The sequence below is a fragment of the Puccinia triticina genome, chromosome 10A (assembly GCF_026914185.1).
Source record: "Puccinia triticina chromosome 10A, complete sequence".
NCBI lineage: Eukaryota > Fungi > Basidiomycota > Pucciniomycetes > Pucciniales > Pucciniaceae > Puccinia > Puccinia triticina.
The window spans coordinates 3,444,299-3,470,398 of NC_070567.1; the positions used below are offsets into that span (position 1 = coordinate 3,444,299).

At 48.2% G+C, this 26,100-nt stretch overlaps 1 protein-coding gene across 1 annotated transcript; it reads right to left on the reverse strand.

Annotated features, from left to right (window-relative positions):
* Positions 1 to 1,306: 1,306 nt before the first annotated feature.
* On the reverse strand, positions 1,307 to 4,548 carry PtA15_10A329 (uncharacterized protein; the record flags this gene model as incomplete). Its single annotated transcript, XM_053160493.1, has 10 exons — positions 1,307 to 1,360; positions 1,439 to 1,485; positions 1,553 to 1,562; positions 1,642 to 1,697; positions 1,792 to 1,802; positions 1,906 to 2,410; positions 2,537 to 2,619; positions 3,040 to 3,406; positions 3,545 to 3,567; positions 4,211 to 4,548. The coding sequence occupies 10 exons, from the start codon at positions 4,546 to 4,548 to the stop codon at positions 1,307 to 1,309; spliced, it is 1,494 nt and encodes a 497-aa protein (XP_053024462.1).
* Positions 4,549 to 26,100: the final 21,552 nt, after the last annotated feature.

Below are 26,100 nucleotides of genomic sequence, written 5' to 3' on the forward strand. Positions count from 1 at the left end.
CCTCAGCTGCGCACTGCGGTTGCCTCCGCGCGCTTGCCTCGCGGTGGCTCCACTGCCGCTGTCCCTTGGACTCGGCCCACCTCCCGCTGCGCTCCCGGTAAGCGCACATAAATAGAGCTGGGTTTGGGTGTGCTTGTCCCTCACGCTCCCCCACCTGGACATTTTAAAGCCACGGGGGAGTGTCAATGGCAACGGGGTTTTAGGGTACTGGTTAGCGGGATTCGCGCCAGCCCTAAGAGAACTGAAAACTTGGGCTTTTGTTCAAATTGCAGGGGAAACCCTTGAACCAAAAGTCCATGAGTTATTGGTTTTATTAAACTTAAATTATATACTCGTGAGGAAGAGACCAGTAAGCAAATTTTCCTTTTTTCATCAAGCAACCAAAACATCAAGCAACACAATAAAAACTAACAACCACTTCCAACAAACCCTATTTTTCTTTTTCTTTCTTTAAATGTACATAGATCATTAAACTCTTGTGCGCGTCCCTCAACCGAACAAATCAAGAAAAACTCAAAAACAAAATCACTGCATCTATTGCAGGTATGCTGTCATCACTCGTTTTGTTACACGCCGCTGAAAAAATCTCGCTGAAATCTACGGAATTTTTCCTGCAGGACAATCAGCAAATAGCACAAGTGGCCAACCGCTGCTGAAAGCGCTAGGCTGAATAGCAAAGCGGGCTCAAACACGCTGCACTTTAGCTACGCTGCCGCTGCCCGCTAGTTGTTGCAGTGTTGCCCCATGGTACCGGGTCCAAAAGAGCCCCACAGGGTACACAATGTGCTAAAGAAACAAGTCAATTTACTTTTGATAAGGAAATACAGTCTGGAGGATTGATTATATGGATCAGTGTTGTAAAGTTCTAGATGGTATCGTGAGTGTATACATGTATCAGTCATCTGAAGATTTTGAAAAAGAATAGTAATTTGAACGCATATTGTATACATCCCCGTTTCAAAGGAAGGGGTTTTAAATGCTGCCAAATGTTATTAATCTGTTAGTTTAATTTTCTCCTAATACTATGCTCTGAACATCTAGTCTTGATTCTTTCTGCATTGTTTTTGGTTTCTGCTATTTGAATGGATGGAACGATTTGATATTAATACTGAGAAAAAGAACGGAAGAAGCACAGGAACTAGGATTGAGCAGGCAGATCTAGAATGTTAATGGGATTACGAGTTGTTTTGGGTCATATTTGTAATTGTCCGTGTGTACAAAGTTCAAAACGAAGTATTCTGCATAAATATTATACGGTATCTTTATTTCAGTCTTTGAAGTGTTCGTCTTGTCGACTCGAAGGAGTTCAATCTTCAGGTTCTCTGAATGGGCAGACCCGACTATGTTTGACCATATTGCCCTAAGTTTTTTCCCCGCAAAATAATCAATGTTGGTTCCTCAGGATATTGTGAGTGTGCAGGTGAAAATTAACTCTTACATGAGTAGTGAAACGTTTCACACAACCGTTCCAAGGACAAGGAAATGCTGTAAAAACACATCAGTTTTTCAGACCAATAAACAATGTAAAAGAGCAGGTGGTAGGTAATCTTACGTCTTTCACCCTATTTATTAAACCCCAAAATGGACAGAAACCATATCAGCGCGAGAAAATCAACAAAAATTTCGCAAAAAAAAACTTACCGTATGGCTTCTTTCATGAATCTGGAGGGCACTCGGACGGTCAAACGCTCTTAGGCCTTTTTGAGTGATGACAATCGGAGGTGAAAGCAGTAGCAAACGATGCTTAGTAATAGCCAAGGAGAAAATGAATTAGCTGCAACTCGCACTCACAAGTATTACACCTTTATTCCCGCAAATAATTCAATCACATCGACCACAGGACAGAATAATCAGCTTGTGTCGCCAAATTCTATTCCCGATAATTAGGGACTAGATCAAACTGACATGTAAGCCAAAGGTCTTCCTTGTGCATTGTATTGCATAGTACCCGGTTGATGGTGGTGTGCAGCATTGGTGTTACTCGGATAATGTGGTGAACTCATCAACTGACCGTTCCTTATAGAATGCGCGAAAGGTGTTGATGAGGGAGCATGATGACCAGTGAGAGGTCCGGAAGGTTGGCGACCAGGTCGAGCGTAAGGGTTAACCGAATCTCTGACGGAGTCAACGGACGGGGTCCAACCCGGCAGAACAGGTCCATCTGAGTGTTGAGCGTGTTGATGATGTCCATAGTTGGAACCCAGCGGCACCTGTACTGAAAGGTTGGAGTAAGGGCTGTAGCTACTAGCGGAAGTCACGGAACTTGCCGGTCGGCGTGGCCCTGTTTGCGGCGTAATTGGTGAGGCGAGGTGGGGATAATGACTGGGGAGTATTCCCGAGCTGGGTGGACTATAATGGGTACCTGTAGCCGGCGCGTAATACGGCCCTCTCATTTCTTCAGAGCTCGGGACTTGAAAGACAAGATCGAGCATGTCGAATGAAAAAATAACCAAACAGCTGTAAGCCAAAAACTTGTGCAAAATGACTCCGAATGCCGCTTTGAAGAGAAAAGCTAAGATGGAAGATGCTTGTGTACCTCTTGTGTGACTTGGGGTATGGCTCTCGTTGCGAGATTGATTTTGATGTTGACCTGGGGTTTGTCGCGAATCTTCACTTGCGCTGGTTACGAGTGATGTTTCCAAACAAAAAGTCAGTTCACTAAGACTTGCTATAATTGGAGCACTAGTAACGGGGCTATCAATGCTAATCTATGTTCACGAATCTAGCGGGGAGGAAGATGTAGATGATGATCGTCAAAGCTTCCGAAACTCAATCCACACAATGTAAGGATGCCACTGATCGGGAAAATTATATCCCACAGAAAAGAAAACTGTTGTAAGGAAAACGAAGGGCAATGAAAGACCCTCTGAAAACATCATTTAGTGGACAGAAATCGTTCAAAGGGCTACGTAATATAATGCTAGCTCGTATATGATGATATGCTTGGAATAGTTTCCCGCACAGGCAAAGTTGATGGCCAAGATATTAAGAGAACCGTGATTTTGCTGGCATCTGCGAAAAATGATGATTTTACTCAACTACATGGGACGAACGTCCAAGCCGGTGCAGTCGATGGCAGCGATCACGGCCAGACTGGCGGGATCTTGTCCTGGATGAGTTTGATAGTACGCAGGGGCCGCAGATGGTGCGGTGGTAGTAAGAGCCGAAGTGATCAAGTCGGTCTGATTTGGACTTGGATTAGCATTAGCATTGGAGCTGCTCCGGCGAGAAGTGGACGTCGCCGTCGGAGAAGGGTAGCCTGTACCGGCACCACTGGAGGGCGGTGGCGGGTCCCTAGGGGCCGAGCCTTCGAGGTTCGCGCTTGTACTGAACGGTCGGCGGCCTGGTGCAGGGTGAGAACCCGGGGGCAGAGTAATGCCGGACGCAGACCACTCGGAGGTTGAGCCTGAAATAGCAATTTTTGGTTATCAGAGGCTTGTTTCGTTAATCTGTGGCAACATCAACCCTCGCGGCCCCATCCCATGATGTGGAGTAAGGGCTCAGGTTGATCCCTAAAGATAAAGCAGAACCACCAAAAACATACCCGAGTTTGGCCTCGATTGGGTTCTAATTGAGCATTTGATTCGCAGACGCAACCAAAAATGGAGATCCAAAGGTCAGTAAATCAATAACGGACACTCCAAGATATCAATTAAATTACATTCATTCAGGAGATAATAAGAACTCGAAATGAATGAGTGCTGTTGCTGCCCTGGCCCTGGCCTGCGGCTCAAACCGGGCTCTATGAAAAAGCAGCCCAACGGGAAGTTGTTGTGTTCATAATAATGCCACTCAGGAGCCGCACAACCAGAGCCGTTCTCTTCACTTGTCAAAGCAGCCGCCATTTTCAGAAACAGATAAACCAGAGTTAAACTTCTGGCCTTACAACATGGACATCCATGGAGATGGTCCGGCCATCAATCTGATCGAAAATTTGCAGCATTTCAAAGTTTAACATTCGGTGATCGGCCACAACAGGCCAAAACTCATTATGTTCACCAAAACACACACTTAATCCCACCGGAGGTGATTTCTACCTCGAAATGAGAGCACCTGGGCTCTGCTAATCAAACTTTGCCACACTGGGGTAGCTCAGGAGCTGGCCGCACTTTGCGGGGATGAAACATCGCCCCAAAAAGCCTTGAAATCGGTGGATTGAGGACCAATAAACAAAAAAAAATGAACGAGGAGAGTAGGAAATTGGACTGACTGCTGCTGGTTGGTGGGAGTGGTGGATTTCGATTGAGGTTGAGGATCCAATATTTTATTATTACTTTCGGCTGAGTTCGGAGTGATGGTCCTGAATGGATGATGATAAACTGGTGATGGATCTACAAACTGATGGTGAGGATGATTAGGATGTTGGTGGTGGTGTTGATGCGAATGCGATGCCGAAGGCGATTGACTAGCATTCTCAGCGCTTGACGATGCCGCCGAAGCATTAACGATCACTGGTTTGTTGTTGGCTTCATGGTCGAAGAGGTTGGATCCAGGCGCGGCGTTACCGCGCGCGAGGCTGGGATGTGGATGTGAATCCATGATTGACATATATATGTTTGAGGTGAAGATATAAATATGTATATGTGTATGATGGTATATCTGATTCAGTGGAGAAAGGCAGAAAAGAAAGTTTGGTGGTGGCTTTGTCTTCTCTGGCAGGAAAATGTATATATAGGATTGATGAAGATGGCCAGAAATATGGAAGAAAAAAAATGAGCTAAGGACCGAGTTCTTGATCTGCCTTCAATTTCAATTGTTGACTCAGTCGATCGTGTCTATGACTTTTGTGGCTGCTGGGTTTATCGTTCCAACGAATGACCTGTCTGGCGGGTTGAAAATCGCTGAGTGACTACAAAGCCTACCAAACACGAGAAGGGGCAAGATGTGGAGGTGGTACGTGGGATCCTGAATATGAAGGCAAAAACACAATTCAATCAGATGAGATCGCGACTCTTTCAGTTTTCAGAGACCCGTCTTCTTCAGAGACGAGATGCAGAACACGGCGCTGAGATGAGAGTGTGTGTGGAGAGTTGAGTCGATGGATAGAATCAATCAATAGAACAAAATCATGAATCGCCGGAAGAAAAAGTAAGGGGCGAGGGAGGAGGTTGGCGAGGAAAAATGCCAGTAATTTTCTGGAGATACTCGGAAAAGCTATCAAGAAAAGATAGGAGATTGTCGTAGAAGGGAACCACACCTGAGCAATCGGTTTATGATTCTTGTAAATAGCTCGAGGGAGAAGAGCTATGCCGAAGTGGAGGAGGTACACGATGGCACTGAAGAGGATTGATGTAGACACGCCAAGGACTCAGGTAAGATGATTGTTCAAAAAAAAGCCCACAAGGAAGTCCAGAGAAGAAGATTGCCCCGAGGGGACTTACGGAAGTAATGGTAAGCTGAGTATGTAGCTGGCATCGTTTTTCTTGGTGAAGCGGGGGATCAAGCCGAGCTAAAGACCGGATTGGGGGTCAGTAGAGCTATAAGCAGCGACAAAGCTATAATCAACACCAGCACTTTAATTCCGCCAGTTTCCGACCAAAAAAAAATTCAGGAGGTTGGTAGGCTGATGATGAAGATGCCTTCATGATAAAAAGAGAAAAAAGGAAACAAAATGGTCATGCATGAAATTAAGGATAGAAAATATTGACTATCGGCCCAGCCTGTGTATCCTAGACATGATGATGATATTTCTTGTCACGTAAAAAAGAGAGAGGAAATTAAGATGGATGCAAAGCCGAGCGGAAGGGGAGAGTCTCTGTTGAAAGGAAGTGAGGTCAGGCTTCCGTCAGATTAAAGTAACGAGCTAAAGATAAAACCCACCGGGAGTAGCTGAAGTAACCACAGGGTAAGTAGCGTGGAGTTATAATCTGAGAGGGGAAAGCCTATACGCAATCGCTGAAAGAGTTGGTGGAAAGTTATTACCACAAGCTGATCTGAGCCTATCTGAGCTCACCCACGTTTGAAAGCATGACGCCGGCAGAAGGTTATTTAAAGCGAATATCATGAGATGATGTACACACTTCAACCCTCAGCCAGTATGTATCCCGCATGGGATATCCAGTACATAATCCGGGATATCTGTCGAGGGACCGCGGATCAAGCCAGATATCTGAAACCCGAGGTTCAGAAACCTGCGGATATGGGCGGATATTTCTGGATCTGAAGCGGGGCTTTTCAGGATGCAGAGGCTCAGCGGATTCGTGCACAAGATGAGAGGAAACTGGCAAATGGCCGGAATATGAAAAGGAACTGGGGGAAAACCCCCTACAAGAGAGAGGATGCCTTGTAATGGCACCTCAAACAGAGACACAAGGACAAACAACCACAGCCGCAACACCGCAGGGCTAATTCAACAAGGCCGTGGCGCCACGACCGCGCGGCCGTACTCTTCAGCGAGCTTAACTAAGCCTCTCGGAGAAGGCGCAAAGCGTCTCTGAAGGAGAGGCTTAGGACTAAAGTCCCATTCTTTGCCTGAGACTGAGGGACATTCCCACAGAAAACCATGATTCTTGTGTTTACATCTTTTGTATGTACTCATTTCTCTCAGCATAAAATTCAAAGCCACCTATGTATGCCATGTTGTAGCCCTGATTCTCAGATTTCTTGTACATATTTTTTCAATCAAGTTTTTCACAAACTCACTGCTCAGCAGCCATTCCTGTGAGGGGTTGTCTTGAGCAATGTGATGAAGCCATCAGATTATCCAAAGGTCAAGGTTGGACACACTCTCACTGGTTTGTTCAGTATTGAATTAAGAATTACAGGTCTCTTGTCAATACAGAATTACCACTGGAGATATGTCAAATCTTATTTTCATGTGTTTAGGCTGGGCAGGCTATCTGGGGAACATTGGGCAGGATAAAGACTCTTGGGTGAATTTTTTACAAACAATTTTTTTCCAAGGGATGGGGGTAGCTGTCAACAGGGGCAACGGTGGGTAGGTACGGTACGGTTATTGTTAACGTACCAATATCGTAACGTTTTTTCTCTTGTTACCGTTACCGTTAACCGTAAACAAAGTGCGTTACAATATTGCACACCCAGGATGTTCAATCTTTGACATCCGTTACAATATCTGCCCGCACGGAGGGGCAGATATTGGACTATATATGATCCAGAGGGGGTCATTTGCCCCTCTTTATCCCGTTAACTGGTGGTTAATGTGTTACGCTACTAGTAACACAATTAACACACCAAAAAAATCAGCCCCGTTACGATACGGGCCTGGGGTTAAAACTGGTTGTTACCAGTGCGCTAAAGCCTGAGCGCAGTAACAGCAAGCGTTACGCTACACAGATAACGGCAGTTATCGTAGCGTATTGTAACTACCCAATGCTGCCAGGGGGGAATGTGTGGCACTCTCTAGAGAGTGCCAGACTTTAATTTTATCAGTCAAATGGACTGATGTGAGTTCAATGTCAACTGTAACCCTTTGCTAAACTTTCTTCTCAATCCAAGCATAAATTTAAGTGAAGTTGTTTCCAACTGATCTTCCTCAATGCCAACACATGAAAATCTCCCTTGTGAAATTGGTTTTCTGGTCCATCTTGATCACATTCTGGATGTTAACTTCAATGCACAAGATGTGGTGCCAAGCATTTACTCATGCTAAAAATATCCTTGACTAAGTGACAAGGAATATTTTGGAGAGCTGATTTCTTTCATTCAAAACACATGTAAAATGAGATTGTGCAAAAAACTTCTAAAATGTAGCAACTGCAAATTCTCAACCAAGTGGTAGATGAATCCTTCTGGAATGTTTATTTCATGCCTATTCCTGTGACAAATTGGGAGGTAAGTGATGTTAAAACCAAATTTCTATTCTTTGAGTATCAAACAGTGCCAAAAATGGGAAAAGATGTGTAACTTATAACTTTCCACATTGCAATGCAGTGAAATGTGAACAATACCAGGGGCTGTTTTCCCTACCATGTTTAACAAAGGATGGAATACTCATGAAAGGTAAAGTTTGAAGTGTCATCAGCTGTTATTTTTGTACCACACCTGGCATATGAGAAATATACACATTGCAAAATTTTCATAGTTTTACCTCCACCTGACTAAAAAATGTGGCTAGTTGTGAAATTGATCAAGTTTCTCAAGAGAAAGTGGGTAGATTGGTGGATATTAACAGGTTCATCAATATTTCAGTGATCATGGAACCAGCAGGCAAAAAAATTCAGAAACTGGTCTCAGAAATACAAGGTGAACAGTGAATTCTGAAATGTCCATGCACATCCCAGAATGGGTAACACCTTTTGTCTTGTAGATTGATTATCTTCACATCTTTTCCTTAAATTTTTCTGCCAATTTGTTCCTACAGGTAGCATCAGCGGTGGGCAGATACGTTACGGTACGTTACAGTGGTCATTTTGGATACCGTAACTTTTTTGAATATCCAATTTGCTTTGTTTTAGATAACGTAACCCCACTATGCAAGTAAAGTAACGTACTGTAACTAAATTTCCTATGCGAGTTTTTACAGCCCCGATAACGTACCGGTGTGGTGATTACTGCACCCGTAACTCAAATTTGGCGCGTTACGATACCCGTAACTTAAAATACAGCGCTTTTATGGTCCCGGTGGGAACCGGGGCCCAAAAAACCTTGATTAATGAGCGACAAAGTGGGGAATCGAACGCGTGGAGCGCAGCAGAGGCAGAAGGCACCAGACTGACCCGTGCTGACTCGACTAAATCACATTGTTCAAGGCACTGGATAACAAGTATGTACTACAGTTACGATACCCGTTATTGTAACTGGTCCTGCGTTACCCCCATATTTGAATTGGGTAACGTACTTGCTCCCCCAGTTATCCGTAAATAGGCGATAACGTAACGTAATTAGTTACGTTACGGGCAGCGTTACCCAGATGGGTAACGTATCTGCCCACTGCTGGTAGCATGCTATCATCACAGGTACCATCATGTCAATGGGCATTGTGCAACAACATGGTGTTGATTGCTATTATGACATGGTACATAGTAGCCCAGTTATTAGATAACACTGATGCACTTTGTAGTAGTACCTGCTTTATCCAGACCAATCAACATAATTCACATTGGAGGAGGAGTATTTGCACCCATGTATATGTGGTGAAAAGCACAAAAAACATCAGGGAGTTTCAAGGTGGGCATAAGTCAACAGCGGCTGCAGAGGGACGACAGAGATCAGCTCTGCATCCCCGTGTGCCCCCAGGAAGTGTTGCTTTTTTTTGCAATATCCACTGTCATGTTTGGCAAAACATCAGGGAGGAAATTTGCAAGGTGCCGATGTATCCAGACTTGCCAAGCCCTGCTTGCTCTCATCAAGCTGGGAAAGCCCCCAACCTCAAAGTAAAACACATACTGGTCATGGAGCCTGGCTTTCCCAGCCCCAATGACCAGTATGTGCTGCCTACAAAACTTGGAAAACCCAAGATCAATGACCAGTAAGTTCTGGTCATCAATCTAGGCCTCCTAAAACTTGATGGCCAGCACAAACTGGTCATCAAGTGGGGAGAGGCCGCACTTGACGGCCATAATGCCCCAGTCATCAATCTGCGGCGTCTCTGAACTCGAAGACAATGGCCAGCACCTGGTCATCAAGCCAGGGAAGCCCTAGCCCAATTACCAGCACATTCTGGTCATTGAGCCAACCTTTCCAAGCAGGGTAGGCATATATACTGGCCACCTAGCTCGGAAAAGCGCAGCTGGATGGACGGTATGTACTGTTCATCAAGTCGGGACTCTCCCAGCGCAATGTAAAGTACATACCCCTCCGTCAAACATGGAAAGGCAAGGCTCAATGACTCCCATGTACACCAAAGGGGGAATTTTGGCTCCCTCGGGCCGTCAACTTGACAGCCATCGTCAACATAAAGTCAACCTGACCTCTGGGTTGGGTTGACGCGGCTGTGGTTGTCCCGCGGTTGGTTGAATTGATTGTTGGACCGCTGCAAGCCATGCAGTCAGCCTTGCGGCGGGGTGACTCTTGGGTCAGCCAGGTCACCCAACCAGAGCCCCGCCGGGCAACTGCCAGGTGGGGACCGGTTGGTTTGACCCTCCCATACTTTGGGCGACCCAACCAACGGCTGGCCCCCGTGTTTGTTGGCACTCTGACCAACAATGGTGTCAAGGTCAACCTGCCTACAGTTGACTAGCAATACAACTCGGCAGGTTGACCTTGCTGGAGAGTTGGCCTGACAGGCAGGCCAAAAAAACCTGCCTGCTGTCGTAGGGAGGCCCACCAGTTAGGATGACACATTTTTAGCCGCCGAATTGACGTCAGGACTTGTTCTCCAAACACATTTCTCAAACAGCTCAAAGCTCATCTTAATTAGCAAAGAGTTTGAGAAAAATTGTCCTGAAAATCAAAATGAAAGACTTTGAAATAAATGTGACCAATATGTGGTGTAAATATCAATTGTGGTCCTCTCCAACAACAAAAAATGTGGGTGAGTGGTTAATATAACCTGTTGGGGGACCTGGTGTTGTCAGACAGGGGTTCAAGTCCCTTTGGGACCTCCTTTTTTGCTGAGAAAAAGTGGCCTGCAGATCTCACACATTCATTGCATGGCCCTGAGATATTCATCTCTTGCAGGCGGTTTTGCAACGGACTGCCGGGGATACATGCCTCAACCGCTTGACCTCCCCACCCCTTTGGATACAAGTATGCAAATTTGATGTCAACCAAAAGCCGGAATTCCCAGGCTTTTGGCTGGGTCGGAGGGAGGCGGGTTGGCAGGCGAGACGTGTGGTTGGTTGACGTTGACATGCACCTGTGGTGTAGTGCTGGTCATTGAGGCGGGTTATTCCCAACCTGTCATCAATTCAGAGATGGCATCAGGTACCTGCTGTCTGATTTTACTGATTTTAATGAATCTGCTTCCAAGTACTTGTGATTAACTAAAATCAATATGTAACAGCTTCAGTCCATCAAGTACCACTTGGACTTGAGGAAAACACTCAGCTAGCTGGATAGGCCAGAACAAGTAAGATTAAAGAAGTCAAATAATGTTGTACAGGTACCTGCCAACAGGTATACCTGTTGACAGGTACCTGTGCGCAGGTATTTGGCATCTGTACTTTTATGTGTGTCTTCCTAGACATTTAGCTGAGTGTCTTCCTCAAGTCCAAATTGTACTTCATGAGATGAAAGTGTTACCTATTGATGTTCTTTAATAACAAGCACTTGGAAGCAGTTTTATCAAAATCAGACAACAGGTACCTGCTGCCATCTCTACATCAATTGGAGGGTGTTTCCACTCAATGGCTGGTAGACAACCATCAACTCCTCCACTCAATTTCCGGTACACACCAGTCATTGAGTGCAGAATCCCTCCACTCAATGGCATTCACCACCGGTCATCAAGTGGAGGATGTCTTCACTTGATAGCTGGTAATGAGCATATGTGAATTTAGTGGACACACCCTCCACTCAATGGTTGTCCAACAGTCATAAAGTGGAGGGTATGTCCGCTGTACACCCCAATCATTGAGTGGAGGGTGTCTCAACTTGATGGCTGATACACATAAATAAGTGTAGAATCCAAGGGTTTACCAAGCATCAGGTGGAGGTACCCTCCACTGAATTGCCAGTGTGTACACCATGGAGTGGATCTATGATCAGCCTTAATTGAACATAACACATGCTCACACAGTTGACATCAATGAGCTTTCCCAAAATAAAATACGGCTTGGCACTCTCTAGAGAGTTCCACAAATTCCCCCTGGTGTGTTATTTTCAAAACATGATAATATGTAGAAACAAATTTTGATTCTAAAGGTTCCAGAGGCTGTGAGGAAATCAGAGGTGTACCAGGGGACACATGGGTTCAAAAGGAAATTTGGAAGATTTTTGGCCAACCTTCAATGCACAGTGACTGCGCAAAAAAACTGATGTTTGCTTGAGCAGAGCTAGAATGGAATTTACACAGGTCAACTGGTGGCACTTGTGTGAATTTTTCTTCTAGTGACTTGTGCCAGTGTAAAGAAATTTAAAATTTGATTTTATAAGGATCATTTTAAAATAACAAGATTACTTACTCCTTCAGAGATTGGGTAGGATGAACAGCTTCATGTAGATCTTCAAGAAACCCTGACCAGAAATCCTCAAAGTTGTGAGGAAAGCTTGTGATTGCAGTTCAAAGTTTTCATCCCACCAAAAGGGTGGAAGCTCACACTTGCTCATTCACCTTTGGCTGATTTTTTTCCTGTTTGCTTTATTGAGTGGCACACTCCTAGGAAAATAGTGTAGAGATGAACATTTGGTACCTGTTGGGGGGTACCCTGCACCACTTGGCAGGTACCCCTTGCACCCGCCACACACCCACGCAGCAGTGCCGGGTGCGGTATTAGGACTTGTTTTTGGCCAGAAAGCAGTGAGGTACCCAGGTACCTCCCACCCCTGGTGTTGAATAGAAAGCGGGATACATATAGTTCAAGTTGAATGTCTGCCTTCTTTCTAGAACAGTTCTGGGCTTGTTTGGTAGTCAACACTGAAACTCTGCAACATACAAATCTCTTCAGCACTCATCTGTAAGTCTGATACAATCCGCCTTCAATTGCTCTGCTTCCGCACGCAAGAACTTGCAAAAGGTATGATTTTAGGGTAGGTAAAAAAACTCTCCGCACGCTTGTAATCCGTAAAGTGACATACGGAAAACCTCTACTACAATGTTGGTACCGTAAGAGTAGTAAGTAGAATGCTAGAATAGTCCCAGAAAAAACATCCCCTCCCATTCCATATCCTCCACTCTATCCACCCCGCTGTCCTCCATTCCCAGCCAACGTTGTCCGCATCCCCCTTTCCCGTACTAACAAACTCCACCTGCATCGCCTCCCAGCCTAGCAAATCTCTGACGCCTGCTCTCCCGCACCCCGCGACTAGCCTCCGGAGTTAGTCTCTACCCAGCGCTTCCACCCCAACGTCATCCGCTTCCGCCGACCCAGTTCACCTAACTCCGCGCCGCTACCAGTCCGTCCGTGCGCTTGATACGCCGCAGTCCTACTCCAAATCTCAGCTAAATCTACGTCTAGGCCGTGGCTTGAACCCCAGTTCCCCGCACCTGTGTGAGTCACCCAGTCTGCACCCGCCTCCGCGTGCTTTTGTTTGGTTGTACATTCAAGGTTCCCTCAGCAGCATATAAGCACGCGTGCTTTTCTCCTCTCTCAGGAATGCACAAGCTTTCTGATGAGCTCAGCTGCCCGCGCTTTCCGGCCATGCTGCTTTGTGAGCATTTTCTGACGGCCCGCCTATTTATACCACCACACCGGGAGGATCCAAGGCCGGGACCCGGTGGATCCAGCTCAGAGGTGGAGTTCTCCCAGAAAGCTGGACAAATTCAGCTTGCTGGGAGGATTCCTCTTGTCAAGCTGGATACACATGTATCCAGCTTGGCGAGGGGACTCCTCTCCAGCTCACCGGGTGGACCTCCCTTGCCGAGCTGGATCATATGTATCCAGCTTGCCAGGAGGACTGATGCCTTTCCAAGAGGATACAAGTAATAGTCTCCACCTTGCTGGGAGAATTTATTGCGGTGAGCTGGATACATATTTATCAATCTTGCGGAGGGGACTCCTCCCAAATCCTCCTGGGAAGCTGGCCAGCTCGCCAGGGGACTCCTCCCAGGGAGCTGGATAAATTTGTATCCAGCGCGCCAAGAGGAATACTCCCAGGTAGATGGATACATTTGTATCAAAACCGCCAGCTACGCTACGTGCGGCGGAAGCGTAGCGGGTTTGGGCCCGCTTTGCTAGCGCTTTTAGTAGCGGGTGGATTGCTACGCTTTTTGCCAATGGGTTTCAAAGAAAAAAACCGTAAATTTTGAGCAAGCTATTTCAGCGGCCCGTAGTGGAGAATTGTTCCACTATTTGCTAACTAGCGGGACCTTGAAAAAGCGGAAAATCACTCCAATTTTTGCTAAATAGCGGGAAAAAATGAGAAGAACATCGAGGGGAGGACATGAATCTTTGGATGGCAGCTTTTGGGTGGAGTGCTCTGCACTTTCACTGCGCGCCGCGCGTACTTTTTGACTGAGTATGACTGAAATTGGTCAAACACGTAGCGGAGCAGTGCGCTATCCGCTATTCTCAGCAAAAAGCCGCAAGAAGAGAGACAAAAATGGGTCTTGCCGCTATTTTGCTTTTCACCAGGAAAACAATTTAGTCACTTGATGGCAAGTGACTTGATGCAGCTTTGGTTTCTGCGCCAGACCTGCTCCAGCTATGCTCCAAGTCTGCTCCACCTAGAGATGGCAAATGGGTACTCGTTGGCGGGTACCTGTTTGGCCCTAAAGGTACCCGCCAGCGGGTTCCGGGTGCCGGTGCAGGTGTCCAGAATTCTGATGGGGAGGACGGCTGGTACCTGGAAAGGTACCCGCAGGTCAGCCGGTCATTGAAGAGGATAAAACCTCTCAATGAACAGTCAGACAGTCATTGAAGAGGATAAAGCCTCTCAATGACCGGTCAGCCAATCATGGAAGAGGATAAAACCTCTCAAAGACCGGTCAGCCTGTCAGATACCTCTTGATGACCGACTGACCAGTCATCAAAGAGGATAAAACCTCTCAATGAACGGTCAGCCGGTCATTGAAGAGGCTACACTCTTGATGAACAGGCTACCAGCTGACCGGTCATTGAAGAGGCTACACTTTTGATGACCGGCTGACCGGTAGTCCCTTAAGGAGGTAGCATTGCCAGTGGAATTTAGTAAACACCAGAATAACCTTGAATATCTGCCAATCTTGAATCTGCTCAGTTTCTCTCTCTCCTTCTCTCTCTCTCTCTCTAATATTTGTAATTTCTTTATCCCAAGAAATCCAAATATTGCCCCCCTTTTTTCTTGTGTCCTGCTGTCACTATAGAGACTCAGGCTCACAGACAAAGCACACTCTGCTATAGGAGTGTGCCAAAGCACAGTCCGTTATAGGTAGAGTATTATCCTCATGGGACATTGGACAAGCAGTAAAGACGGCAAAGACACATGTTTGCTTCCGACCGTCCAAGTTTGATTGGAGCTCTGCTCTTGCATTTTCATTAACCTTAAACAGCGTCCACGAGAACCTCTACTCCATTCCAATAGAGGTCATCACAATTCCGCCTGCTCCAGGATTCAAGTTGAGCTTGAAATTTTGAGGTAAATTAAACCTTTGTCCGCCGATTCAGGCGTAGCAGGCATGAGGTCATAGAGAAATAGTCAACCCCTTGAGCGCAAATTAATTGCAATTTGAGTTGTGGTTTTCCTAGATGCTTGCCGTAACCACTCCATTTGTATTGATGCTTTCCAGTAGGTACGCCTTGCACCAGGTTGATGATTATGAATTTTTAACCATCTTGGAAACTGATACTACGCCCTGATTGCTAAAGATGTGACTGTTTGATGAAATTTGTCTAGCTGATTATACACCACGGGGGCAAAGAAAGTTTTTGGAGACCATTTTGAAACATCCTTGTTTTTGAGTTAATGGATTCCAAAAATGTTTTTGGTTTGTGTATGGTAAAATATTCTTTTCCATCACCATAGCACATGGTGAAAGGCTGAGGAAGACGGTTCAGGTTTAAAGTGGAAATCATACTGAGCCATCATGCTGTCTGGCCCCTAAGGAATACCTAAGTCTCGAGTTATGTCAGGTTAGGGACCGTCCTAATCTTTAAGCCGGCAAGATTTCCGCAAGACATCAATATTTCATGATGCGTTTAGGTGTCTTTCTTTCCGTGCAATGATTCTTCCATCTATCACATACTTTTTGTATGCCAAATTGTGTCCTCTCCTAATTATTACTCTCTGGTCTCGATCTACTGCATTTTAATTTTGCCAACCGACACGCAGCGTCTCAGGCTCTCGATCTGCCAAGGCTGTATCAAAAAGTCTACTATTTAACATGCAATATTTATTTCCTGTATCCTGATCTCATGTGAATGCTTTTTGTGCTGGTTTCTAGATAGAGCCTGGATGCAGATTTTGAAGGCCAACCACCCGTGGTAAATGCCAAGCACATTCGTTGCCGCATTCCGTTCATAAACATATGTATCTTCGGCGCCTACGGGTGATATTTATGTATCTCCAATGCACCGTTATATATAGGGATTGAGCATGAAACTGAATATTTAGAGGTCATGCGGAGCTGTTTTTTGCTTATCACGGGAGCATGGAGGGCACGTTTTTCTCGATCATATCCAATCAGGGCGTATATACAAGCATCATATGCATGACAACACGGTACTTTTAAGTTATGTGAGTTATGTACTCTTGAACTGAGTGTCTTTCCATTCGCAGTAAATCTTGAGGATGGATTTTCCCAACTAAACCCAATTGCCTGGAGAATGGCTCGCAGCTCGCCGGGTGCACTGACAGTCTGGCGCGAGCGGTCATGAAGCCGCTAGAGCGCTCCGCGCGGGGTCCGCGGGATCCTCCGTTCGAACTCCGGGCGTTGCAGTCTGTTGCAGTAGAAAACTTCATGAAGCCAGCGCAATCAAAGTTAAGTTGGAATGCCCAGTCTTTGTGCTGTTCTGACTCAGCGTGTTCATGGCAATTTCAACTTGTGGAGGGTAAGGACAACATACTATCTTTGCACATCTCTTTGTAGTTCTGTTTTTATTTTTTATTTTTTGGCCGGCTAGTGACATACCAGAACATGAAAGAAAGGGATTTCATTGAATGATTGCTTGTAGATGCTTTGCGTCACCGGTGATCTTTAAGTTCTAAACAAGTCATCGAACCTATCGATTGTATTTAGGTGTACATAAAGGGAAGATGTACACATACAGGCCCTTGAAGTCTTGGCAGCCAAGCAGTGGCGGCGTCGCTCGGGCAAGGGGCACTTTGGATAAACCTGACTTTGATATCTTCTTCGGAGGGGAATGTGTCATAGACACCACTAAATCATCACACAAAACTACCGGCGATGAAGCTCCGTGCTCTTGGGCCTGGTTTCAAAATGATCGAGTCCAGTTCCAAACCCTGATAATCAACGGGCGTCCCCATCTCCAGGGTATTCCTGACTCTTCTCAATCTTGCACATTCTTGAGTCTTGCCTTGGAAGGGTTCGGACCCAGCTTTCGGACCGTGGGTCGCTTGGTCGTTCGATTCGAAGATGGTACATAAAACGCGAGCCTACAGCCTTACGCCACACTAAAAAAACTCGCCGATCTGCCTTTGGAATATGCCCGACTACATAAAATTTCAATCAAATTCTATGATATCATATTTATGAAGTTGTGTACATACATATGTAAAAAGTGTGCATAACTGTTTTCCATCCTGTTCCTCATACATATGTAGTTGGATCATCCGGCAGCATGTGGACAGCCGACGGGTTGGGTGAGGGCGCGGGATTGAGATTTTGACAAAAAATTAGAAAAAGGGAAAGAAGTCATCAATGATTGATGGTACTATTCACTACTACTAAGCTACACATTTTAGGCAAACAACTTCAACCTCCTATATCCTCTTTGGAACTTGCTTTGTATTTCTGGATAACTTAAACCAACAACCAAATCCAAGCCGTCTCCGCTTGTTTCTCTCCTGCACACTTTTCCGGGCAGGACCTTGTTGCAGGGGGGCAACGAGGTCCTGACCGTAAATCCGGTGGTTCCTACTTGAGCGTAGGTTTTCACCGGGATCGGTGTTCGGGTCTCAAGTGAGAGCTCCCTTGAAACCTCTTAAGGTTCCGTTGATCACCAGACGTGGCACGGCTATGGAATAGCTTCCTGAGCCGGGGACCAGTGATCTAGAGAGTCTCTCCTCCTGGGGCAGAGAGGAAACCAAGGTGCCGCTGCTACAACAGCGGCAAGATGGGGGGATAGTGCTACACCTGCTACACCTTGTAGAAAGCCCTTTGCAGCTCTATGGGTGGGTGGGTGGTCGAAAAATTTGTTGATCTAAGAGGAGATAAACTGAGAGATGGAGCTTCCGACGTGCTTTCGATGTGAGAACTCTGCTCGGGGATGGAGAAGCTTAAGGTTATTTATTAAGCTGAGTCGTCCTGGGTGTAGAGTGCGCGTGTGGTTCACGGGCCTCCTCCCTGACTCCTCTACAACTCCCCGGTCTGGCCTGCTCCACCGCTCGCGTGCTTGGACCTAGGCGACCTCTCCTAGCAGTCCGGTCATCGTCTATGAAAGCATGCCACTAGGCCAACCAAAACCTCACAAGGCAAATGTACATCATCATAGATGATGGTGAAGCCGCTACGCTGCAGAAAGCGCAGCAAGTGTAGCGGAAAGCACAACAGCTTTGTGGGCCCACTTTCTTGTAATTATTGTCTTTTCCAAGAAGTTTGGACCTTTTCCAATCTTTTTTCTTTTGGTGTGTGGGTTTATTTTTGATTTTTAGGTTAACTTTTGGCTGGAGTATCCCACAGCCCTCATGTCCTTTGCAGGTTGTGTAACGGTCTGGTGCTCAGTTGGCCCCTCCGTTTGGGCAGAGCAAAGCGGTCTATCACCATGAGCCGTGGTTGGAGGGGTCAACAAGCAGCTCTGGTTCCAAATATGATCTAAGTTTTTCATGAAATCTACTCCAAGACCATCTTCTCAAGGATGATGGCTCTGGGTTTCAATTTAGCCTTGGGCTGTATCTGACACCTGTCAAATCAAAAATCGGATTATATGTGAAAGATATGTGATTTGCAAAGGATTTTCAAAAACATTTTTTTAATTTCTGTCCAAGCTTCTTGGAAAAGACAATATGTGTTTTTACCGGGAGCACAGCGGCAGGTGGGCGTGATCCACCAAGCAGCATCTAAATGGCACTCATGGGCAAGGCACAGAGTGTGGCCGCAGACAACCAAGTGACCCATGAGGCAGTGTCCAGTGGCCGCGGGCTCGATAGTCATTATGTAAGTGTTCCACCTTTGCCCCACCTGATGCCGGGGACAGCATCAGGTGGACAGAAAATCAACCAGCCCAGATCCTTGCTTCGGCCCTGGGAGCGCCGCCCTGTGGTCTCAAACCCCCAACCCAAGGCGCCGGGACTCAGGGCCCCAAAAAAGGATCTGGAAGACATCTTTCTCATTAGTGTTCTTCCTTTCCTGCCTGTTTTCTGTTTTCTGTTTTCTCTCATGTCACACTCAGTAACACCTCATCTTGTATGTAGTCTAGGTCAGCAGGCCAGGCACAGAATTCTCTCTTTCATCATCCTTCCGCATACTGTTATGTCTGGCCTGGGTCAGTGTTTTTCCTTTCTTCATAGTATGTAATTAGCTGACCATCCTCCCAAGTACTGTCCTGTCTGGCCTAGTTCGTTGCAACATCGGGCAGATGTGAGGTGCGGATCCGCTAGAGAATTTCAAAACTTACCTGGGTACCATTTACACCGCCGGTACCCGCGCAGTTTTTGCCAAAAAAGGGCACCCGGCACTGCATCCGGCAGCGCCTGGCGGGTACCACAGGTCTTTAAGGCGGGTACCAGCGGTACCTGCCAGCTTTTTTCATCAAAAAGGTCACCAAGAGGTTTCCTTGATGACCGGATTGGACGTGTCATCAAGAGGTCCTCCCCTCGATGACCAGAACAGGTCAGTCATTGAGGGGAGGACCTCTCAATGACCAGAACAGCAATGACCAACATGTTCCGGTCATCAAACAGGTTGGTCATGGTCATTGAGGGTGCTCCCCCAACGGCCAGCACGCACTTTTCATTGAGGGGAGTAACAACTCCCCTCAATGATTGCACCAGGGACCGTCCTTGATGGCCGGTCCTGGCCAATGACCGGTCTCAGTCATCAAGGGCAGCTCAAAGTGGGCCAAGGTTTACCTGATTTATGTTATGGTCTGTTCTGTGGAGAGGAAGATGGAGTCTGGGTTCTGGGGTTCTGGGGGTTCCGGATCCAAGATGGTAGATTGCAGGATGAGGAAGAGGCTTGGATCTCCAGCCTCTCAAACCTTGAGTATGGTCCGTGACATGTACGTGTAGTCTATGTACATGTGAGTCTGCGCTGCGGAGTCCGCGCTACGGCTCATAACATTATCCCCCCTTTAATGCCCAAGCCGCCCCCTTTTCTGGTTGATCAATGAGAAAAAATAAAAAAATAAAAAAATCCTCCTCTTTTGGCTCTGCATTCTGTCCCCGGGCAGCATTAAAAAACCCAGTGGGAAAAAGCTTGCCCTCTCACTTTCTTCTCCGCATCCTCCGATGCCTGGCCGCCGCCTCCGGAAATTTCAAGTTAAACTCCGCCACCAGGTCTCTGCTGTTTTTCAAGTTTGCCTCCGGCTCCCAAGAATTCTCCGCCGGTCCAAATCCGCGCCAGCTGACAAGGTATTGAGTCGTCCGCCCTCTCCGTCGGCTGTCCAGTATTCCGTCGACCTCCCACTCATCTCCGCCGTTGACTGTTACTGGCTCCAGGGTCCGCCGCTGTCGGTGGGCGATCTCGTCGGGCTTGTGTTTGCGGAGTACTGACACGTGGAAAACTGGGTGGACTCCCTGCATGGAAAGCGGAAGGTTCAGTTTGTAAGCGGAGGTTGAAATTCTGCTAGATATTGGGAATGGTCCAAGCCAGCGGTGTTCCAATTTGGGGCTGGGGCGTGTTGTCGAGATATTGCGCCCATCTAGCCAAACCTCGTCTCCACTGTTCCATTCCGGTGTTTTCCGCACTCCGCGGTCAAACTGGCTTTTCATGGCCTCCTGCGCCGCTTCTAGACAGTGCTTCAGTTCGTCCTGTACCTCCGCAAGCTGGCGGAGTCGCTCCGCCACTGCCGGTACACACTGCTCCGCCGATGGAATTCCGCTGTACGATGGGTTGAACCCGTAATTTGCCTTGAATGGTGACACCCCTGTTGACGTGTGATCGTTGTTGTTGTAAGCAAACTCCGCCGTTGCCAGGAGCGGAGCCCAATCGTCCTGTTGATAGCCCACAAAATGGCAGAGATATTGCTCCACCGCTTTGTTTGCGATTTCCGACTGTCTGTCTGTCCTTGGATGGTACGCCGTAGATGGTTGGAGGCGGATGCGGAGTCTGTTGTCCAATTCCCGCGTGATTTGGGATACGAAAATGCTCCCTCGGTCGGAAACAATAGTCTTCGGAGTGCCGTGGAGTTTCCAAACGTGTTCCGCCATCAGGTCCGCTAACTGCTCCGCATTCATGGACTTCCTGCAGGGGATAAAGTGTGCCATCTTTGTCAGACGGTCAACAACAGTCAGTATGCTGTCGTGGGAGCGGGATTCCGGCAAGTCTGTGATGAGGTCATAGCTGATGTCCGTCCACGGCCCCGCCGGAATTGGTAGCGGCTCCAGTGTCCCAAATGGCTATTGCGTTGATGCCTTAACTCTTTGACAAGAATCACATCCATCCACGTATTGGTTGACGAACTTCTTCTGGCCGTTCCACACAAAACTCCGTCGGACCAGGGCGAGGGTGCGGGATCGGCCTGGGTGGCCCGCCGCTTTGGTGTCGTGTCGGCTCTTCAAGATCTTGGTCCGCAGTGCTGGGTCCGCCGGTACCACTATCCGCCCTTTGTCATACAAGATGCCATCAGTCTCCGTGTATCTGTTCCGGTTTCCTGTGGGGGTTTTCAAGGATTCTATCCATCCGGTCAGTTGGGCATTGAGTGGGGTCAATTCTCTGATTCTTGTAATGATCTCCGCATCAGCCATCGCCAGTTCATTTTCCGCTCCGTGCTCCGCACCTATCCCCAGTACGTCTACCTCAAACCAGTGCTCCGCCTCCGCCAAGTCAATAGATTCGTCCTCGAACCAGGATTCAAACTCCGATATCTCCGCAAAAGTCCGCTCCGTGGTGTTATTGGGCTTCAGCAGCTGTCCAAAGGTCAGTTTTTCACCAGGGGCGGGGGCTAGGTCCGGTCTTCTTGATAGGGCATCGGGTTTGGTGGCTTGGCGGCCCGGGCGGAAGATGATTTCAAAATCAAAGCAACCCATGGTCTCCGCCCACCGCGCCTGTCTCCGAGTGAGCTCCTTGGTGGTCATGAAGCTTTCTAGGTTCCGGTGGTCCGTGTAAACAATGGCGGTCAGGCGGTGCGGGTTTCCTTCCAGGTACTGCCGCCACTCCTTGAAAGCGGCAACAATGGCCAATAGTTCCTTGTCAAAGATCTCGTAGTTCTTCTCCGCCTGCACCAATGATCGGGATAAGTAAGCGACGGGGTGGAGTTCTTTGTCTTTGTTGCAGACTTGAGACAAGACTGCTCCAAGCGCGAAGTCGGAGCAGTCACATTCCAGGATAAAGGGCTTGTACGGGTCCGCAATCTTAAGTATCGGAGCGGAGGTAAAGGCGGTCTTTAGGCATTCGAAAGCGGAGTTACATTTGTCATCCCAGACAAAGGGGTTTTTTGCTTTGGTCAGGTTGTGTAGAGGTCTGGTCTTCCCTGAGAAGTGGTCAATGAACCGGCGGTAAAAGTTGGAGAATCCGATGAACCGCTGAAGTTCCGTAACGTTCCGCGGTGCGGGCCACTCCGTCACCGCCTTCACTTTTGCGGGGTCCATTCTAATCCGGTTGCACGCAATTAAGAGTCCAAGATATTCCACCTCCGGTTTCGAAAATTTACATTTCTCCGGTTTCAGCCATAATTGATGCTTGCTCAGGGTCTCCAGGATTCCGTTGACTGCCGCCGTGTGATCGGAGCCTTTCTGTGTGTATACCATAATGTCATCCAGGTATGCAGCGGTGTCCTTTCCAATTCGTCCAAGTAGAATGTCCTGCATGAAGTATTGAAAGTATCCCGGTGCTCCTGTGGGTCCAAACGGCATGGTGAGCGGAGCAAATTGCCCCGCCTTGCAGATGAACGCTAGCTTATCCTCATCTCCCTCCGCCACTCGGAGGTTTCCGTAGGCGTTGCGGAGGTCCAGCTTCGTGAAGGTGTTGGCGTCTAGCAGGCTGTCAACCAGGTCCATGGTCAGCGGAAGGGGGTAGCGGTTCTTCACTGTCAGTGCGTTGAGTTTTTGGTAGTCAAAACAGGGGCGGAGGTTTCCGTCCTTCTTTCCGGTGAATAGAACTGGGGCCGCCCATGGTGACGTGGTCCGCCGTATTGTTCCGCTGGCCAGTCCTTCCGCAATCAGTGTGTCGAGTGCCTGGTTCTCCGCCGGTGAAAGCGGAATGATCCGGCTTGCTTGCGGTGTGGCTCCGGGGACTAGGTCAACGCAGAAGTCATACTTTCTTCGTGGCGGTAGGCTCTTAGCGCTGGATTTCCGGAACATGTTGATGAATCGATGGTAGCACTGCGGGACAAGTTCTTCGACGGTCCGTGTTGCAATAGCGGCCTTTCCCGCCGCTGCTAGCCGGGCGGAGGTCGACCACGATGTCTTGGCGGCGCTAATCTCTGCAGTGTAAAGTTCTAGGAGAGAAATGGGCTTGCCAGCTGCTTAGGAAAATGATTGCGGAGAAACTTTATCGGACTCACATTGCGGGGGCGGTAAAATACACACCCCCTCGTCACAAATCCTAGCTTTCCCCATCATGGGCCCTTGGCCCTCTGTTGAGGATGTTTGCGGAGTGGACGATACCGCCAAAGCGGTAGCAAAATTGTCGGCGGGGTTGGCGGGGTTCCATTCCAGGTGGGGGGGGGCGGGATTCCAGTCGGGGTGCGGAGTACTATCTACGGGGAGAAAAAGCTTGCCAGCCGTTTCAGGGAGTATGGAAGAGGGTAGTCTATCGAACTCACATTGCGGGGGCGGTAAAACACACACCCCCTCGTCACGAATCCTAGCTTTCCCCATCATGGGCCCTTGGCCCTCTGTTGAGGATGTTTTCGGAGTGGACGAAGCTGCGGAGGCAGCTGCAATGTCGGAGTGGTCGGAGCGGAGTGTGCGGGTGGTCCAGTCAATTTGGTGCCCGTGTTTGCGGATCCATGGCATCCCAAGGATGCCGTCGTACGTGTCTTTCAGTCGGATGATGATGAATTTTGAAGGGCGGGGTTCTTCGTCCAGGGTCAGGTCAATCTCATATGCCGCTTGGGATGTGGATCCATCGAATCCCGACACTATCCGCTTTGAGGGGGTGGCGTTGCGGAGTAATCCCGCCGCGGCGGCGTAGGACTCACTCAACACATCATGGGTCGCTCCGGAATCAATCAAAAAGGAGGCAGGGGGTAAGGGGTTCTGGGGTGTGGCTCTGGGAGTTGTGATGGTGCAAGAGATGAAACATCTGGGATCAATTTCATTTCTGGTTAAAGTTTGACTAGCACCAATACTACAAGACAACTCCGCCGTGCTCAGGAAAGGCACAACCTTCATTCCTGAGCACCTCCATTTTTTGACGAGTCGGCCCGGCCTTTTCCGCCTTTATCCGCTGTTCCGCCTCCGCCTATTGCCGCCATCCCTTCCACTAATTGTCGGATCTGATCCTCCATTGCCGCAATCCTGGCGTTTCCGCGGCCTTTTCCCTTCTTGGTCGGACAGTCACGGGAGATGTGGCCCTGCGCTCCACATCGGAAGCAGAGTCCTTCCCGCATCATCCGGGCCTTCTCGGAGTCGGATAGCCGTCCGTTTAACGCCGAGAGGTCCATGGCGTCGGGGTCAATCTTCGGTTTGGTCGGCGCCGTTCCGCTCGCCGCTCCGCTCATTGCCGTGTTGAGCTCCAGGGCCAAGGTAGCAACCTCATTTATGGTTGTAAATGCGGTGCGGGAAACAATGAGCGCCATCTGGATGTCCCGCTTCAGACCTTGGCGGTACTGGCTGAGGAGAGTGGGGATTTCCCATCCCGCTGCGGAGGCGTGCTGGACGAAGGTGTGGGTGTAGTCCGCCACAGAGCCGGTCTGCTTCAGTGCTCGGAGGGCTCGTTCCGCCTTTGCTTTCTTTTCCGGGTCGAAAAACATGCCCCGGAAGGCCGCCGTGAACTCCGCGTAGGTCAGGGTGGGTGGTTCCACTGCTGCCTGGTCAAGGAACGGGGCTGCCCACACGCCCGCGGGTCCGGTCATGTACGAGGACACAAAAAGGATTCGTGTTGTGTCGGTTGGGAACAAGTGCTTGTTCACAGTCATATAGATGCCGACCTGGCGGGCAAACGTCTCCGCCACCGCTCCGCGGTCTCCATTGAACTTGTTGGGTTGGGCGATCTTGGGGGTCTTGGTTGCGGTTGGGGGAGGGGGTGGGTTTGGAGTGCGGAGTGCGTCCTCCAACTTGGCCTCGGCCTGGCGGCGTTTTTCCTCCTCTTCGTTAGCCTTCTTGGTGATGTCCGCCAGTTGTTGTTGGAGTTTGGCGGCTTCGGAGGCATCCATTGTATTGCTGTGTGATGTCGGAGCGGGATATTCAAGGTTTCGGAGTCGGGATGTTCAAGGTTTTGATGTCGGAGCGGGATGTTCAAGGTTTCGGAGTCGGGATGTTCAGGGTTTCGGAGTCGGAGCAATCTGATTCTTGTTGGTCTGTTGGGTTCTTTGTCTTTGTCTCTGTTAAGTAGATCCTGCAATATGGTATGGTCTGTTCTGTGGAGAGGAAGATGGAGTCTGGGTTCTGGGGTTCTGGGGGTTCTGGATCCAAGATGGTAGATTGCAGGATGAGGAAGAGGCTTGGATCTCCAGCCTCTCGAACCTTGAGTATGGTCCGTGACATGTACGTGTAGTCTATGTACATGTGAGTCTGCGCTACGGCTCATAACAATTAACCCGGCGGTGGAAAGTGGTACTTGGGGGCAGTACCCGGGTACGGCACCGCTTTTTCCAAAAAAAAGGCACCCAGCACCACCTTGCGGGTGCGTGGCGAGTGCAGGCGGTACCTGCCCGCGGGTGCTGGGTACCGCCAAACGGGTACTGGTTGAAATTCTCTAGGATCCGCCGCACCGTCCTGGCATGTTAGATGCCAAAGAGCAAATGCAAATCTGAAGAAAAGAAATGTGTTGCTGGCGAGCTCTAGCATACTGTGGTGTGATTTGCCTGTTGAAATGCCAAAAGCATTTATGCAAAGGTCTTGTGACAGTACAGTTACATACTTGTGAAACCCATTATACAAGGAGGAGCCAGTCTTACACAACATTTTCAACATTTACGTACAAACACCTTTTTGGTCACTGTAGCAGATTGGACAGAAGAATACACAATGGAGATACAATGATTTGGGAGGAGGAATGTCAGCCTTAGAGCCAGCACAGCTGGCCTAAAGTCTGCCTTTTCTACTTTCTTATACCTCAACTACCCTATATCTTTTTTACATTAAAGTTTAATTTTTTTTTGACTTCATATTCTGTTT